The following is an 18,114-nucleotide window of genomic DNA, read 5'->3' as shown; positions in this document are numbered from 1 at the left end:
AAAAGGCTATTTAAATAAATTTCTTCAAACACTTACAAAAGAAAAAAAAATGTAAAACGAGTCAAGTTTTTCATGTTGACTTAACTCTTACAGAAGATTTTCCATTCAACTTTTCCAAAACCAAATGTACACAGGTTATTTTAACATATGGAATAAGTTCAATTCATTTTATTTTTTATATTTTGTCTATAAATACTTATGAAGAAGATGATTTAAACAGGACCATAATACTATTGTGAAAAATATCCAAACCCTACTGTTTGTTGTTATCTCTTTCTAAGCAAGGTGGAGGGGACGGTGGTATGCTTTGTGGTGAGTCAAAAATCACTATCCTCTCTAATTGGCTGCCAAACATGGCCTAATCACAATGCTTCCAAAACAAATGGGGAAAGAGTGGTGTAAACTTTCAGTGCCAGCCCATTTTCCGTCGTCTAGTCTATTCAACAGGGGACATTCAAATCCTCAATGTCTTCCTTTGAAAAATGAAAGCAGATGTGTCCATAAAATGGCCATTTCATTGATAGTTTGAGATAGAGGAAAAGTTAGTACTACAACTTATCCTAACTTTTTATCATAAATTGATCATGATTACTTTAGTGTATTTTAAATAAGACTCAAATTATTAAAGAGGAGGGTGGAGGTGATTAGACTTAGACTGCAGATAAACTGATTTTAAGAAATCTGAAGATGAAGTGATTTTAAGAAGACTGAAATTCACATTATTAGAGAGGATGATTAGACTTCAGTGTATATGAAATGATTTTATGAAATCTTGAAAATAAAGTGATTTGACCATAATATATGAAAAAGTTTTATGATTCCACAAAACTTAAGGCAGTGGCAATCTAACTGAAACAAAGAAAGTGTCATTCTTTTTCCTTTTCTGCAATGGGGAGCGGGGTTCTGATCAGTGATCAACCTGACTTTTACATTAGAAATAAAGAAAAGGAGCCCACAATACAACTCAAAAGTTGCATACTGCCACCACATGGGAAAACCTATAATATTGGTCTCTACAGAATATACCTTTGCTCATTTTCTCACAATACTTAGCACCCAAGGTTGCTTCTATGCTGTCAATTCTGCCGAAAGTGTTGAGTTAGGAGTGATAATTACACCCTTAAGATCAAGATTTCATGTTATTTCAATTCATGCCATCAACTGCAATTTTTGACAAATAATGCAGAAAACAAAGCAATGGCAGTTGAGTAATTCTTGTGATAAAAATGTGCCAATTTGAGGCACCAAAAAGATGGTAGCAACTTGTAGAACAAATTTATTGTTTAAAAACTAAAATGGGGCATAAAAGGGTTCCTTCATGATATTGAGAACCATTTCTAAGAGTTCTTCCCTCCCTTTAGATACACATTCTTTCTTCTTCCAAGTACTCTTTCTCTCATCAGACCAAAACCACCCTTCACTTTGTGATGTCTCGCATGAGGCTAGGTAAGAAGCTTCAACCTGCAAAGAAGGCATGGAATAGCTTTTCCAACACAGTCCAATACAAACTCCACAAACTCAACATCCCCAAGTCCTTCAAAACCACCCTTCAACGCCTCCTCTCAGCTTTTCACTCCCTTGGCCATCTCATACACTCTAAACTTCATCGCTCACTCACCACTACAAGGCCTCGTGCCACAACTTACTACCATGTTCAACACAAGCACTGTGCAGCCATACACATAGATGACCTCTTTGACAAGGCCAATTCCGTGTCCATGCATGCCACCAACAACAGAAGTGCTCATGCACAAGGGCAAACGAGCAAAGGCAAAGAGAAAGAGGAGCATTCCATCTTAAAGGGTAATTTGGTTGGTGAGTGTTACAACCAAAGTCACACCCTTTTGAAGAGAAATTTGACCTATGAGTGTACCAACCAGAATCACCACAGTGAAATTACTGTCAAGAGAAGTTTAACTGATAAGCATCGCAGCCAGAATCAAAGCGGTGAGAGTAGTGGATTGAACACTATAGAGGATGCATGGAAGGTTGTGGTTGCTAAGTCTCCACAACTACACGTTGATCAAAAGGCAGAAGAATTCATCAGCAAGTTTCGTGAAGATATGAGGCTTCAGAAAGAGAGGTCAATGCTTGAATTCCAGGAGATGCTAGCACGAAGTGCCTAAAGAAATTTGATCTCAGCAACTGTTTCATTTATCTAATTTGACATATAGAGTATAAGATTGATGTATACATACATGGAGCATGATGGTTTGATACATAGTTTCTTTTTCATTTCATTTTGGATTCTGTTGAGAAACAAAGTGAACACATATATAATTGCTTTATAAGTAGTTGTTTGTGTGAAGATGTATAGGAAAGTAGGGTTTGTGAGGGGCTTTTTCCTTTTTCTTGTGTAAACATAATTTGCATTCATTCTTCTTTTGGTTGAAAATAAGCATCTGATGGATTGTGCATTGTTCTGTAATCTGACAGATAATGAAGTGTGTATACAATGTATTTGAGAGTTTTGTTAAGCTTTGTGTTTGTGGTGAAAACATTTGCTTTAATGTTGTCTGGTTTTTCTTGTCAATTTGTTTGTTCTTGTCCAATGTCCACATGCATTCATTTTCTCTCTAACTTCAATTATTTTCAGTTGCTTTCTCAGGAAATAGTGATTTTTTTGACTCATCCAGCTCACAAGCTAGAAAAGTGCCTCAACTTTAATAATGTGATGAACTAACATCTGGGAAAAGAATTTGTCTATCCAACAACGAACAATGGTTAATTTTGTTGCAAATAATTAAAGATACATAAACGTAATCATAAATAGTTTTATGGATAATTTCAGTAATATCCCCATATAAAATAAAGTTAACCACCTCACCTCATAATATCATTAGCTACATATATACAATTATATTAATTTATTTTTTACCACTTATGAATTAACTTGTGGAAAATTGGTTTATCTAATTACATTGTATATTCATTTCGAATATCAGAAAAAAAAAAATCAGTTTTAGTTATTGAAAGCTAACCAGTTTGGTATTCGTGTGATGCAATATAAAATACAATGTAGTAAAATGAAATCAATGTAACCCTAAAAGTAGAGAATGATAAAAAAAATAAATAAAAACATGAAATTATAAAAATTCCAAAAAACGCCGTTGCCGAGGATCGAACCCGGGTCGTCCGCGTGACAGGCGGAAATACTTACCACTATACTACAACGACAATCTTTGATGTATGAAATTAAGTAAAATAATTTATTAGTTAATATCTACCATATGTATATATCCGAAATTATATATGCTGATAAAAGAAAATCACGATTAGGACATCAAACTTATATAATTGAAACATATTTTGGGTTAAAGATATGTTATAATCGATTATGAAGTTCCAAAATTGATCTAACTTTTTTTTATTTTTTTTTATTTTGGATGCTCATTTTCTCAAAAATAAAGTAGTAATAATATTATATATTTCTTTTGTTTTTCATTTTTCTTCAACAAAATAATTTTTACTTTACTTCTTATTTATTTATCTTTCCATTTGTTTTATATACCATTTATTCTTTTTTTTATTTATTAAATGGAGCCTAAATGACTTTCAATAATCTCACTTGTGTTGTCAATCAATAACATTGAATGGATAATAGAGGCAATGACCCATCAATGATTAAAATGTCAATGTAACTAGTTAAGGGTGAAATATTAGTCTATTGGGAAGATCTAAGGGAAAACAATGAGAGAAAAATAACATGAAAAAAAATGTAAATAACGTTTTAAAAATACAAAGATAATGTTTTTCAAACATTGTTAAATGTACATGTAATATACTTTATAACGTTTTAAAGTCATTGAATTGTAAAAGTACTATTAGCATAATTGAATTAGTATTATTTAGTTATTTACATGTCAATTATTGATAATTTAGAACACATGACATGTCACACATTTATTTGTTTTTAATAGTGTATTGATGGGTTAAAAGAGAAACATGTTTATATAAGTTATCATTGATAATACTTTTTAAGTGATGTGAAAATTTTAAGTGCATTGGATAAGTTCATAAATTAAGAATTAAAATCACTTGTAATTAGATATTATCTTCAATGTTTCAATTCTAAATTAGTTATTGATGGGTTAAAAACCAATGTTTTAATTATAAATTAGGTAGATAATATCTTTACTATCAATTATTTTATCTGAAATATTATTCTTTTGGAAGATAATGAGGTAATGATTGGTTTATATTTCAAATACACTTTGGTCATGAAATGATATTATCTAAAAATGTTATAACGGTATAGTCATTATATAGATCAATATATTTTAGAGGATTATTAGTTTTGATCATAACAAAAATATATAGTTTTATCAAACTCAAACATTTATAAAGAAAAATTATAAGAGTATCTCTATAGAAAAACTTATACTATACACTATATTTTGTTCTTACTATAATAAGAAAGAAATTATAGTCTTAGTGAAAAACTTTAATTGTTTTAATTTTGTTGAAACTTAGTTAATGGTTAAATCACATATTTAGTTTTTAATAATTGTTAAATGTATTTATTAAAACAAAATTTAATTAATATTAATTTTATTTTTCTTTTAATGAATACACGTGACAATGGCAATTACAGTAATTCAAACATGTGTTGAATTATCAATAGATATATAGTATATAATTTACAGATAATTTTAAAAAAAAAAAAAAAAAAGGTAATTTTATGAGGTTAGGAAAGAGATTCTAAACTTTGAAAAAGCTAAAAATCAAGGTCCACACCTTACCACATATGTGGCTGATGATGTCTCATCACACAAATTAAAGGACCCCACTTCAATGGATGCTCCGTGACCACTCAACCTCTCTTAACCCTTCTGTTAAGCATATACACAGAATATTCCTTTTCCGTCTTATATTTATTATTTCACAAGTTTTACACACCCTTCTGTCATATTTTAAATGGTTAAATATGTTTTTAGTCCCTAAACTATTGGCTGTTTTTTGTTTTCGTCTCTCTTTCAAATCAAATTAAGGTACAATTTGGTCCTCATTCTTTTCGGAACGTTCGTTTTAGTCCTCCTCGGAATTATGAGGACCAAATTTTTAAACAGTGTTTAGTTTTCGAGGACTAAAACGAATCTTCCGAAAAGAATGAGGACCAAATTGTACCTTACTTTGAAAGAGGGACGAAAACAAAAAACGGCCAATAGTTTAGGGACTAAAAACATATTTAACCCTATTTTAAAACTACTTACTGAAATATAATAAAAAAATCACTTCGTCCTAAAATAACTATAGTGTTTTTTTTTTTAATTTTTTCTCATCTGTAATTATTTACAAGTAAATTTATTAAAAAAAACATGGTTATCTTTAAATTTAATTTGTTATATGTTAATTCAAATAAATTAAATTTAACTATTTGATTGTTAACATTCTCTTTTTACGCTTTCCATATTAGATAAAATTCATATAAATTATACTAAATATATTAATTTTATTTTTCATTCTATTCATATACTTTTTAAACTAGTAGGGCCGCATTAGCTTTATCCAGAAATATTTATGGAAGAAAAAAAAAGTTTCTTTTTCTATAAACTACATGTAATTTATACCTTAAAAATCAATGCGATGAAATTTTATAAACAAATTTGTACTAATTTATATACTCAGGTGTTTTTTTTTTCTTTCTAATAAGTGTTTTTCCTCTAAAAAGAATAAAAATAGTATAGTAATACTTCTCTACATTATTTGCATATTTTACGTTAGAAGAAATATAGAGTCAAGCGGCGTCGTTCCGATTCGTTCTAACCATCTCCACTCAAATAAATACCCAAGTCCACCCTCACTCCGTCACTCCTTCAGTGTTCATTCATATCTTCAACCCTCTTAGTTCTTTCAAATCGTTCCATTTCTTCCAAAATGGCCAAAGACCCAGTTCGTGTTCTTGTCACAGGCGCAGCAGGTACTCCTCTATTATCCAGAATCTATTTTTGTACCTTTCATTTCTTTTAGATTCGTCACGATCGCTTGGTTTTACCCTTCTGTGTTTTCAATGCGAGATCTGTCGTCTGATGGTTGTTTTGAATTTGTTTGATGGTCTTAAGTTATGGGTCTCTATGAAAATGATGTCTTTGGCTGTGTTTGAAACTTGATCTGCTTATGGCTCAGATCTGTTTCTGGGATGAACCTTGGTGTTGGTTTACATCTATGTGTTGTGATCCCTTTTTATGTAGATTTGTTTTTGTTGATTTGATTTGTAAGTTTGGCTTGTGATTCTAATTTAACTGTCTGTTAAGGTTGTTTTTTTATGCTGTTATAAAGAAATGGAATGTGTTTTATGTTTCATTAGGGAGTGGAAGTTGAAAATAGCGTAGTTTTGAGTATCTGCATCTTTTATCATCTTATGGTTTCTTGGTATGTTTCTTCTCTGTGATTGTATGAGAAACATCCGATTCTGTTATATTCTGTGTTGCAAGTTGACTTACTATCTAAGAAGTACCGAGACTTTCGATTTGTATCATGTATCTGACATGTCGTATCCGGGGCACCATAGATTACTTTCGTGGGTAGGATCAAGAATGAAATCTGTTTGATTATATTGTGTGTTTATCACTGTTGTATAAGAAAAATTGCTGTCACTATACACTTTAATTGAACTGAAAACAGAAGCCTTAGTCAATTTGATTTTTTTTTTCTGGAGGTGCACTTTCTGTTGTTGGTGTTTCTGTACTCTCTTCTTTTCTTTTTTTATTTTCTTTTAAGCAAAGATCTATGTGTTGTTTCAAGTTATTTATAGACCTCGTTAAAAACTTACAATGATGTTTTCTGATGGTATGATTTGTTGCCTTCAACTGAATTTGGTCTGCATGTGAATGCATGGAAATTTATTTTTATCATGTTGATGTGCTAATCAAGTGCTTTTATCAATTGTAGGACAAATTGGATATGCTCTTGTCCCTATGATTGCTAGAGGAGTGATGTTGGGTCCTGACCAGCCTGTGATCCTCCACATGCTTGATATTCCTCCAGCAGCAGAATCATTGAATGGGGTTAAAATGGAATTGGTGGATGCTGCATTCCCTCTTCTTAAAGGTTTGACACTCCATTGTTGAAAGTGTCTTCTTAAACAACATAGAAACTCGATCTTAGAGTTGAGATAGGTTGTTTTAGTGGTTTATATAATCAATAGTGTGAACATTTTTGTTTCAGGTGTTGTTGCAACAACTGATGTGGTTGAGGCATGCACTGGTGTCAATATTGCCGTGATGGTTGGTGGATTCCCAAGAAAAGAAGGTATGGAGAGGAAAGATGTGATGTCTAAGAATGTCTCAATTTACAAGTCTCAGGCTTCTGCCCTTGAAAAACATGCTGCTGCAAACTGCAAGGTAATCCCTTTCATCTGAATCTGCAGTCCTTATTAACTACATTTGATTAAATTTCAACTGTTTTTTTTTGTTGGCAAAACTTGTATTTTGTTGGGGCATGTTGATTTTGTCTTCTAATTGAAAGCTGTTAATTTTGTTGGTTTCACACAAGTCCAATGAAATATAAGCAGATATGCTTATTTGCAGCAGCTTTTGTACCCATTAACATATTTGCAGTTGCAATGGCTTTATATGTATCCCCGTAATTATGTTGAGTTTTTGTACTTGCTTGTTGAACTTTGACCACTTATAGGAGATTCGAAACTTTACATGAACTATGCATTATGGAATAAACTCCACCTAGTTCATATATGTGCAATTGTACTATATATATGGTGAAGTTCTTGTTTCTTGTGATTCAATCTTAATAAAACCTAACTGTATATGTCTATTCATGAAATGTATACTGCATGTTATCTTTTTCAAAAACATGTTTTATTGGAATATTTATAAAAGATTTTGCATTACCCTGCAGGTTCTGGTTGTTGCTAACCCAGCAAACACCAATGCATTGATCTTGAAGGAATTCGCCCCATCAATTCCAGAGAAAAACATTTCTTGTTTGACTAGATTGGATCACAACAGGGCCCTGGGGCAAATTTCTGAAAGACTTGGTGTTCAGGTTTCTGAAGTGAAGAATGTCATAATCTGGGGTAATCACTCATCCACTCAGTATCCCGATGTTAACCATGCAACTGTTACAACCCCAGCTGGGGACAAATCAGTCCGTGAACTTGTTGCTGATGATGCCTGGTATGTTACAAATAATGTAAATTATGGTAGTTCTCTTTTAAGATTGTGTTTATTGAAACATTGCTGCAAATTTTCATACTCAAGGTTGAATGGGGAGTTCATTACAACTGTTCAACAACGTGGTGCTGCAATTATCAAGGCTAGAAAGCTTTCAAGTGCACTATCAGCTGCTAGTGCTGCTTGTGACCATATTAGAGATTGGGTTCTTGGAACTCCTCAGGTTGGTTGGGCTTTTGTTTGATTTTTAATTCAGGTTTTGTATGTGTCTCCAGCTAAGTTAATTGTTTATTTTTGCATTGCTATTTTAGGGCACCTGGGTGTCAATGGGAGTATATTCCGATGGTTCGTACAATGTTCCAGCTGGACTGATCTATTCATTCCCTGTCACTTGTGCCAATGGGGAATGGACAATTGTCCAAGGTTAGTTTTTGTCACATGATGGTGTGTTGAATCTAAACGCGGATACGTTTTTTTCTCTTGTCATCACCCTTGTATTTTGTACTGAAACAACGATTACTTTAACAATCACTTCTATGGATGATGCTTTCAATGCAACTAACAGTACGGGCCAGTTTGAGTTTCGAGAATGTTTATTCATGACAGATAACATTGATAAAACTCTAGTAATTAACTGAACCGAATCATCTTTAGTTGAATAAAGGCTTTGTTGTTTTTCTATTAAATGATGTTTTTGTAATAATTACACTACTTTTTCAAAACAACCACATGTTCTAACTTGAATGAATGCATCTGATAATTGTTTCATTTGTCCAATAATTTGCTCAGGACTTCCAATTGACGAGTACTCAAGGAAGAAGTTGGACTTGACAGGAGAAGAGCTTTCTGAGGAGAAGGCATTGGCTTACTCATGCCTCTCTTAGACACATTGACCATGTTTTTGCGTATAGAAGTGTAGCTTCAATTTTGAATAATTCTCCAAGACAGAACAAAGGAAGTATGAGTGCAGAGAGTGTGCTTTTCATTGGCATTACTTGTTGTTTTGCAACATCTAATCCTTTTAGGAGGATATTTGAGTTTAACAGTTTTAGTCATGGTATTTAATATATCATGAGCCGCATATTTAGTTGGATTATGTGCTTTAATGGCTTCAACTTTTTGGTGTGTTGTGGTGGCTTTATATGTTGGATGCACTAGCGTGCAGACGCATACCTCAGCTCTTGTGCAATAACGTCATCATCGATGCTTTTTACCTATACCATCTTTTTCTCACACTCCTAAGTCCTAACGTAATTTTTCTTCCTAACTTTCTTATTAGTCAGTGAAAAATAAAATCAAAATATTTAAACCCTAAAAGTGTAAATATGCAAAATATTCTGTCATTGGTTATTAACTTTTATTCACGGGTAATTGTGTATGCAAATTCATTAATTTTGTTTGACTAAGAATATTAATATCGATTATTGTTGTGATTAATAATGTTATTAGTCATTGAAACATATAAGAGTGATTAGCTTTGTTTTAATTGAAACGTATATAACTCTTCAGAGAAATCTTGAGAATTTTTCAATTGTTTATTTTTCTTGTTTTTATGCTTTATAAGTAGGTTTGATGATTTTGAAGAGATACAAATATAAGGGTAAACTTGGAAAGCTAAGTTACTATTTATCCAAAAAATGAGGTATATCAATATTATATATGGCTGCAAAAATATTCAACTCTTTAATCTTATTTTAAATGAAATTATCATGAAATTAAGCTTATGATCCATCACTATACTCACTGATGCAGCTTCATTTAAAATAAATAGTAACTTAACCTTATACTAAATGCGGTGGTGAATCACCAAATAAAATAAAAAAAACTCACTTAGTAACTAGTAATAATAGTATTTATTTATTTTTTTTAATTTAAACTTCTAATAAATATTATTAAAATGAATTCACATGTGAACGTATTTTCTTCAGAGACGTCAAAGAATATTTTTCTACCAAATATGAGTTGGGATTCGTTTAATGTGTTACCATGATATCACTAAAATTCTTTTAATTGTACTTCAGTTTTGCATTTATTTTTTCACTTTTATGTTAACAAATTTATCCTTTTACTAATAAAAATTCATCTATTTTAAGAAAATATTTTATAATTAAAAAAATGTCATTTCTAAGTTTTGTTAGTTGTCAATTTGAACAGAGAAAGATACAGAGAATAAGGTCGAGTGATTTTTTAAGCATCCATGGGTGACAAAATTTACTTTTCAGAGCAGCCAAAAATAACTTGCAAGTTGCAATTATCCGTTGGACCAATTCAAATTTAATAATTCACATAGTGAATTTAAGCGATGCTCTCAAAGATAAATCCAAACAAAAAGGACATAAACAACAAAACACAAGAAGAGAGTGAAAAAAATTGAATACTCCATCACACAATTTTTTGCTATTACAATTTGAATAGCCCTAACCTAATCAAACTTTTTTCTAGTACTGCACAATATACATAAAACAAAGTTAGTGTTTGCATATTTTTGCCCATTTTTCATGCATATATTACATCATAACGTAATAATTTTTTTAACCCTTTACACAGACTTTTTTTGGCAATGAATGACTCTAGCTCTTAATAATATACCCTGGATTCCTTGTAACAGTCAGATATAATTTGCTAATATAATTATTCTTCCTTTTAAATTATTTTTTCCTATCTACCAAATTTAATGATACCCTTTGATGATAAATTGATCAGAACTCCGGCAACTCTATTGACTCTTCTGATCTGATGAATATGTCATACCAAAAATCCATGCCATCATCAAAGTTTGAACCATTATAACCAAAACTATGTTGTTGGAAAGTTTCCACATGATTAAATTGTGGTTCATTGGAAATTGTCCAAGAATTTGATGGCATCATCATGGTGGAGCTTTCATCTTCAACTGTTGCCTCTGACCAAAAGCTTTCATCAATTGGAGGCATTGTTGTCTCCTCAGACTCTGTGTCTTCACTCTTGATCATGCTGTTGTTGTTCGTGCTTTTGTTTTCTTCACTGAATGATGAAAAATCACTGGAAGAAGTGCATGCTGAGGATGATGTTAGGGTGCTGGAATTAGAATCAGATAGTTTGATTTTTGGATTTGAAACAACCCTTTTGCTATCTGAATTCAGCAACTTCTTCTTCAAATGAGTGTGCCACACATTCTTAATTTCATTGTCAGTTCTTCCTGGTAGTTTTGCTGCTATTGCTGACCACCTGACAACAAAGGTTTATGTTAATGATGTTCTGAGATATGCTAACCTTTTGCATCAGATTCTTGTTTCAGTTTCTAGGTTAAAGTGCTTCAGACTAAAAAATAGTTATATATATATATATATATATATATATATATATATATATATATATATATATATATGTATGTATATGTATTTGTATTTGCTTGTGGTTTGTCTTAACATAGGATATGTTAGAAGTTGCATGTGATCTGAAAAAAATGCCATAATAAGCAATAACAAGTTTCTTGAAAGGCACACAGTGAGAGAATCCTGCTACCATACGCACATGTTTACTAGTTTTTTGAATAATAATAATATTAAGCCATATTGATTAAAATCTGTACTTAAAAATTATGTATTTCATTAAGATATGGTGTAAAAAAGCATACTGTAAGAGTCTTGATAATCGATGTTTTAAAAGGAACTAATATATTAAAATGATTTAATAAAATAAACTAAAAAGATGGCTTGAAAATTCAATGAAAATCATTTTAGAGTATTTTTTTTTGACGAATATTAAATTAAGTGATAAAAATCCATTATCAATCCTTGATTTTCTATCAAATGGAATGGCTTTCTACCTTTATTAATTAATAATTAAGGAATGGACCCAGTTCCTTTTCAATTTTATAATCAACTTTAATGTCGTTTGCCCCACCACTAAATCTTGATTACATTTCAAAGAAAGCAAGAAAGAGATAAGAACAAAAGAAAAACAAATTCACTTTCATGAACAGAATCACACATTATAGTAATTTCCGGAGATTACTAACCAATTATTATTATTATTGTTCCATAATGCATTGATCTGAAGAAGAAAGATGAACCTACCTATTTCCCAGCAACTCATGCATCTTGATGATAATCTCTTCTTCTTCACTCGAGAAATTTCCTCTTTTGATATCAGGTTTTAAGTAGTTAATCCATCTCAGTCTGCAACTCTTTCCACACCTCAATAGCCCTGAGAAAAATACCAGACAACCCAGAATAACATCAATGAACACAACATCACAAATCATCTCAAAAGTACAATATAAACCATTCCAATGTTAAAAATCGTATTTTAAAACCTAACACAATCATATATATATTTTGAACATAAAACTAAAGATAACATAACACAATAAATCAAACAAACAACAATAGGATGATGTTTTTGCATTCCTTTATATATTATAAACTCATGTCCAAGAAATACCAAGTTAGTTATTCAAAAAGGTGAAAGGAAGCATGTTAATTATTCATAAAAAAGACTGTTTTTTTCTTCTGTTTATCTGTTTTGTAGCAGTCAGACATTGATGAAGTACCTGCAAGCTTTGGAAGCGCACGCCAGTTTCCATGGCCATGTTTTTGGATGTATGATATGAGGATTTGATCTTCGTCTTGAGTCCAAGGACCCTTTTTCAATCCCATCTTCTCACAACAAGGAGCTCTAACCATCTTCAATAAACTTGAACACTATATAGAATAGTTTATAAGTTTTGGTTTTGTGTTTTACTCTTGTGTGAAGAAGATTTTGTGGAAGGATTGTTGAAGTTTTTGTGTTGGGAAATATGAGTACTTATACATGGTTGATATTCAGCACGCCACTGTTGTGAGCCAGAATGGTCCAACACGAAGACCTAATAAAACCATTTTCATATTCAAACAATTCAGCCTTTTGCAGCTTCCACGAAATGGAGCACCTCTCACTTTCTCTCTCTCTATCTCTCTGTATATACAGAAAATGAAATATATATATTTTCGAAATTGTAAATTTTCTATAAATGTTGTTAACATATAGAGAATATTGATTAATGTAAATTTCTTTGTTTCAGATGAGTTCAAAAAGTCACACACAACTTAAGAATTGAGATAAATGATAGTTTAGACACATTTTTTATGAATAAAATTTTGATAAAAATATAATTTTAAAGCTTTGTTTGAATTTAATTATGAAAAGTGAGAGTGGAAAAACAAGAAAGTAAAATAATTTGAATTAGAAAAAATAAATAAATAGAAAGTAAAGTAAAGTATGAATGAGAAAATAAATACTAATGAGATATAAAGGGACGTATTTATTATTATATATGCAATATAAGATACGAAACGAATTAATAAAATACTTAAAATATAATTAATTGTTACAAATACATAACTTGTGTTTATATATATTGTTGGAAAAAGAGTTTTATGTATGTATTATTTATTATTATTTTTTACATTTTTGTACCTCAATTTTTTGTGTTTTTAATTTATTTTTCTATATTTTTGCTTTCTTTCATTCTAAACAAACATTCTAAAATGGTAATAGGGAAAATTTCAATAATTGTCGTTGATTTTTGTTATGTCTGCTTTTTATCGGAATAATTGCAAATATTTTATTTCAGATGTGAAATGTCTCATTTCCAAAACCACAAAGTATATTAAAGATCTTATATCAATTACAATTCCAAATCATTTAGTAATATTTTTACTTTACAAATCCACTTTGTAGGATTAATACAAATCCACTTTGTAGGATTAAGGTAACTCGTAATTAACTTTGGCCTTTAAGTGAGATTAAAGAATAGTTTGAAATTTTGATTGCATTGTGTCGTATGTCATGAGTTGAATATTATATTCCAAACTCCGTCAAGTACAAGAATTTATGGGTTATATAGGTCTCTTTGTTTGATTGCAAGTGACATTTATTGTGCGGATTCATTTCATCATTTAAAAGTCTAAAATGTTACATCTACTTTAGCAGAAAATATATAATACAAATATCATGCTACCTTTTCTTATACTACATTTTTAGACTTTAATTGACTTCTACTATATTCATAAAAGTTTTAATATTCTCTATTAGTCTATTACAAATCATGATTAGGGTATAAGATGAGTTATTATAAAATTTCATAAACTTACCATATATTATTAGTTTATAATTAAAGGCAACATGATTTTTTTATATGCAAGTGAATGTATATTCATTATTTATTCTTTCTTTTATATAGATTAGATTTTATATATATTAGAGTTCAAGCTATAGGCAATCTACTGGATGATGGTGAATAATAATGAAAATACCTTTTTACGATTTATTTTTTCCTTTTTAACTATTGTCAATTAATTCTGAATGGTATTTTTTTTAATATTAATAAATAATATGATATTTTTAAAAACTCATTATTTATTTAAAGTTGTATCGAAGATTTTCTTTTAGCTTTGTAGGGATTCAAAAGTAGTAATTGATAATAAGATGAAACTCAACTTTTTTTTATGCTTTAAAGTGCACTTAAATACGTGTTTGCAAGTTTACACTTACTTGATGAGAATTACAAGTATTATTTGTTTGAAGATAAATGGAAAAGAGTACAATAAATTTGTGTTTTTCTTGTTATCATTTTATGAAATTACAAGTTATTAGAGATAAGATTGGAATGATGATATGAAGTTTGATAAATATCAGGATAAATATAACACTATACTTACATTTGGGGAAATTTTAGACTCAAGGATGAAGTTGGAAACATTAAGATATTGCTATGAGAAGATAGATCTTCTAACTTAAAGAGTAAAGTTAGAGAGTATGAAGGAATAATTGCACAACCTTTTCTTTAAATATTGTTCTAAGCATGAGACTGATGGCATATCCTCTAGCCATGGTCAAAGCACTTTCAAGAGAGTGAAAGTCATCCTTGAAGATAGTGTCAACTCTATCTTGTGGACCACCTTTGGAGCCATCATGGAGTATGGATTGAAGAGTAGTGTAGGATATTTAGGTCATTGTACTCAATCATGTAGTGTAGGTTTGTTTAAGGTTTATATTAAGGCCTAATTAGCATAGGATTTTTCTTAAGTTAGGCATCCAAACCAAGTGGAAAGTGTGTGCATGAATGATCCTTTCATTTGAGAGGATTTGATTTTAGAAGTGGCTACATGACACTATAGGATTGGAGAGGTTTTGCTTTTTGAATGACCACTTGTCCTTCCACCATTGGAGAGGATTTGGACACTTTGTCTCCATCCTAGAAGGCCTCCAAATTCGTCCAAGCCTTGTCCTTTAGTGTTCCATTTGCTTTTAGGGTTTTAGGTAACACCTTTGCCCATATAAAGAGGTGTCACCACCTTGTAATAATCATCTTGGAAGTTTATTAATGTTATGCTGCCCAAATTTTATATTTTAACTTCTTTTTTTAATTCCATTCCATGTGATATCTAGATGATGATGTTAATGAAGATGGAAGAGTGGAGGAGAGTTATTCTAATGGTGCATCTAATAATCCTGAAAAGGTAAACGATGAAGATTGAACAAAAAAATAATAATGGGAGTTTGTGTTGAATACTTTGTTAATGTTGTTATGTATTAAGTAATTTGTACCTTTGTTGACAATACATTAGATTAGATGTTGATGGTCGACAAGTTAATTTTTTGAATGTTACAAAATATGTAAAGTTTTTGAATGATACATGTATTGCACTGCACATACAGCTATTGAAACTGGGCCTCATATACAACAACAACAAAATCTAAAACTGGGTCCCAACTTCCAAATTAGAAAGAAAAAATCAAAACGGACCTACTAGTCCACCAACTCACTAGCTCAAAAGTTGAGTCATAAATTTCAATATGTTTTCAATTGGTAGGCCAGTCCGACCTAATCTGTTTTGTCACCTCTAATGTTTATGATAACAAACATCAATAATGTGACTAGTTTTTCCATAGAGAATATAAGTTTTCTTATTGTATTTTGAAGATTTATTATCTTAACTGGTGGAAAAACCATGTTTATGAAAACACACATTTCAATCAACCACAAAAAGAACAAGTAAAAGAGGATTAACTAGAGCTGTCAAAACGGGTAACCTAGCTCGACCCGGTCCGGCCCACCACAGGTTGGTCACTTAGTGAGTCAACCCAACCAGACTCACTTATTAGCGAGCTGAAAACATTTGAACTCGGCTCGACTCATCACGGGTTGGTGTGTTAAATGAGTTGGCTCACTGACTCACTTAATTATAAGTTTTTTTTTAAATAAAAAAAAATTATAATTTTTTTAATTCAAATCTAAATAAATTTCACCCTAAAAGATGTTAAACTCCAAAGACAATTCAAAATAAAATAAAAAATATCATTCAATCCAAACATAATAAAAAAACAAGCATAAAAGACAAACAAATAGGTTTTTAATATTGATAATTTTTGTATCATTTGTCTCTTTATAATATTAGAGTCTTGAATAGATAAATCTGTACTATTTTTCTCTCTTGAAACATCTTTTTTTTTTATCTCACACTACAAAAAAACTGTTATTTAGTGGAGGTTTATTTTTCATTTTGCGGAGGTTTTTACCCTCCGCAAATTAATTTCCAGGGGTTTTCAAACCTCCGCAATTAGAGTCGTCGCTATTAATTTGTGGGGGTTTTCAATGACTCCTGGTATCCACTTTATATTGCAGAGGTCTTTTTGTTGAGGGTTTTAACCTCTTCTATTAGTGACTATTATTTTGTAGAGGTTTGAAACCTCTTTTATTTTCAACTATTTTAGTGTAAAGATTAACCCCGTTTTTCTCAAAATTTTTTGGATTAATACCATATTCAATTTGACAATTATAATTTAAATGTTTTAAGTCGCCTCATTTGTACTATTTATCTTACATGTCAACAATATTTATTTGTAACAAAATTCAAATACTATAATGAAGACAAAAAAGCATGACAAACTTCTTTTACCAAAGTCTTGAATTATATATCATTAAAACATTCAATTCTCAAAAACATCATACTATATAAAAGTAAGTTAAATTGAATCGTAATTATAACTAAATTCATAATCACTCAAAATCCATAGGCTAAATATAGTTTCATCCTAAAGGACATCATAAACTCCCTAAATGTTGCTAGCACCAGATGATCCTATTGTATCCAAAGGAGACTCGGGCTCATTTGCATCACGACTTTCCTGAAATGATAAAACAAAAATATTAGTAGTAAAGAATGCTTATAATTAAAGGAGAAAAAGGGGAATTTTTTGGAAAATATGATGTTAAGTGGGAAGGTTTAAATTTTTAATTAAGGAGGTTATAAACCTCTTAAAAGAAAAACTAAAACCCCTACAATTACTAGCAATCATCAGACAACTCATTGTAATAATTTTAAATAATGTTTATTTGTGGAGGGTTTTTATAACCTCCACAAAATAACCTCCATTAAATAATATTTTCTTTTTAGTGTCATGCTTGTTGAGCCAACCGGGATGAGCCGGGTTCTAAGTGAGCCAGGTTGAAAACTAACCCACAAAAAAATTACAATTTTTTCAAATCCAATCCAGCTCAAACCTGTGGTGGGTCAGGTTGGCTCGCGGGTTACAACCCACTTTGACAACATTAGAATTATAACCTTCTTTTCCAATGCTAGAATTTGTTCTCTTAAAATTAACCACTAATAATTTTATTTTTAATGTATAAATTAGTATTTGAATTACTCAACATAATGATTGATTATTTTTTACTTTAAAACTAATTATTATTTAATGATTTTCTTGGAATTATATATGTAATAGGTCTATAGATACACCATAGTTACAACTTGATAATCAACAATTATAGATCATCTTTATTTTTTTTAATGCATATCTAATTTTTTTTTTCTTCATTAAGGTTTAACGTGATTAAACTATATTAATGTAACGTTATTCTTCTTAAATCAAATTGTTCATGTTGTTCTTTATACCTAATTAATCATTCAACTGTTTTGAAAAATTCCATACGATTATTTCTAATGAAAATAAA

The 18,114-nt window shown here is 30.5% G+C and overlaps 3 protein-coding genes and 1 non-coding gene across 4 annotated transcripts; 2 read left to right on the top strand and 2 right to left on the bottom strand.

Moving 5' to 3' along the window:
- Positions 1-935: 935 nt before the first annotated feature.
- Positions 936-2,477, top strand: LOC124843949 (uncharacterized). Its single transcript, XM_047320788.2, has one exon. The coding sequence runs from the start codon at positions 1,428-1,430 to the stop codon at positions 2,124-2,126; it is 699 nt and encodes a 232-aa protein (XP_047176744.1). The 5' UTR covers positions 936-1,427; the 3' UTR covers positions 2,127-2,477.
- Positions 2,478-3,105: 628 nt separating this feature from the next.
- Positions 3,106-3,177, bottom strand: TRNAD-GUC (transfer RNA aspartic acid (anticodon GUC)). The gene has a single exon. It is a non-coding gene; the product is annotated as a tRNA-Asp (tRNA).
- Positions 3,178-5,761: 2,584 nt separating this feature from the next.
- Positions 5,762-9,349, top strand: LOC124843944 (malate dehydrogenase, cytoplasmic). The gene is made up of 7 exons (XM_047320782.2): positions 5,762-5,920; positions 6,892-7,050; positions 7,168-7,343; positions 7,858-8,135; positions 8,220-8,355; positions 8,444-8,555; positions 8,922-9,349. The coding sequence occupies exons 1-7, from the start codon at positions 5,878-5,880 to the stop codon at positions 9,014-9,016; spliced, it is 999 nt and encodes a 332-aa protein (XP_047176738.2). The 5' UTR covers positions 5,762-5,877; the 3' UTR covers positions 9,017-9,349.
- Positions 9,350-10,489: 1,140 nt separating this feature from the next.
- LOC124843952 (transcription factor MYB14-like) lies at positions 10,490-13,034 on the bottom strand. Its single transcript, XM_047320792.2, has 3 exons — positions 12,667-13,034; positions 12,191-12,320; positions 10,490-11,339 (listed from the first exon to the last, which is right to left on the bottom strand). The coding sequence occupies exons 1-3, from the start codon at positions 12,797-12,799 to the stop codon at positions 10,832-10,834; spliced, it is 771 nt and encodes a 256-aa protein (XP_047176748.1). The 5' UTR covers positions 12,800-13,034; the 3' UTR covers positions 10,490-10,831.
- Positions 13,035-18,114: the final 5,080 nt, after the last annotated feature.

Source organism: Vigna umbellata, chromosome 8, assembly GCF_029865625.1.
Source record: "Vigna umbellata cultivar VRB3 chromosome 8, Vumbellata_1.0, whole genome shotgun sequence".
NCBI lineage: Eukaryota > Viridiplantae > Streptophyta > Magnoliopsida > Fabales > Fabaceae > Vigna > Vigna umbellata.
Note: the sequence above shows the minus strand (reverse complement) of the source record. Positions and strands in the feature narration are given on the sequence as shown.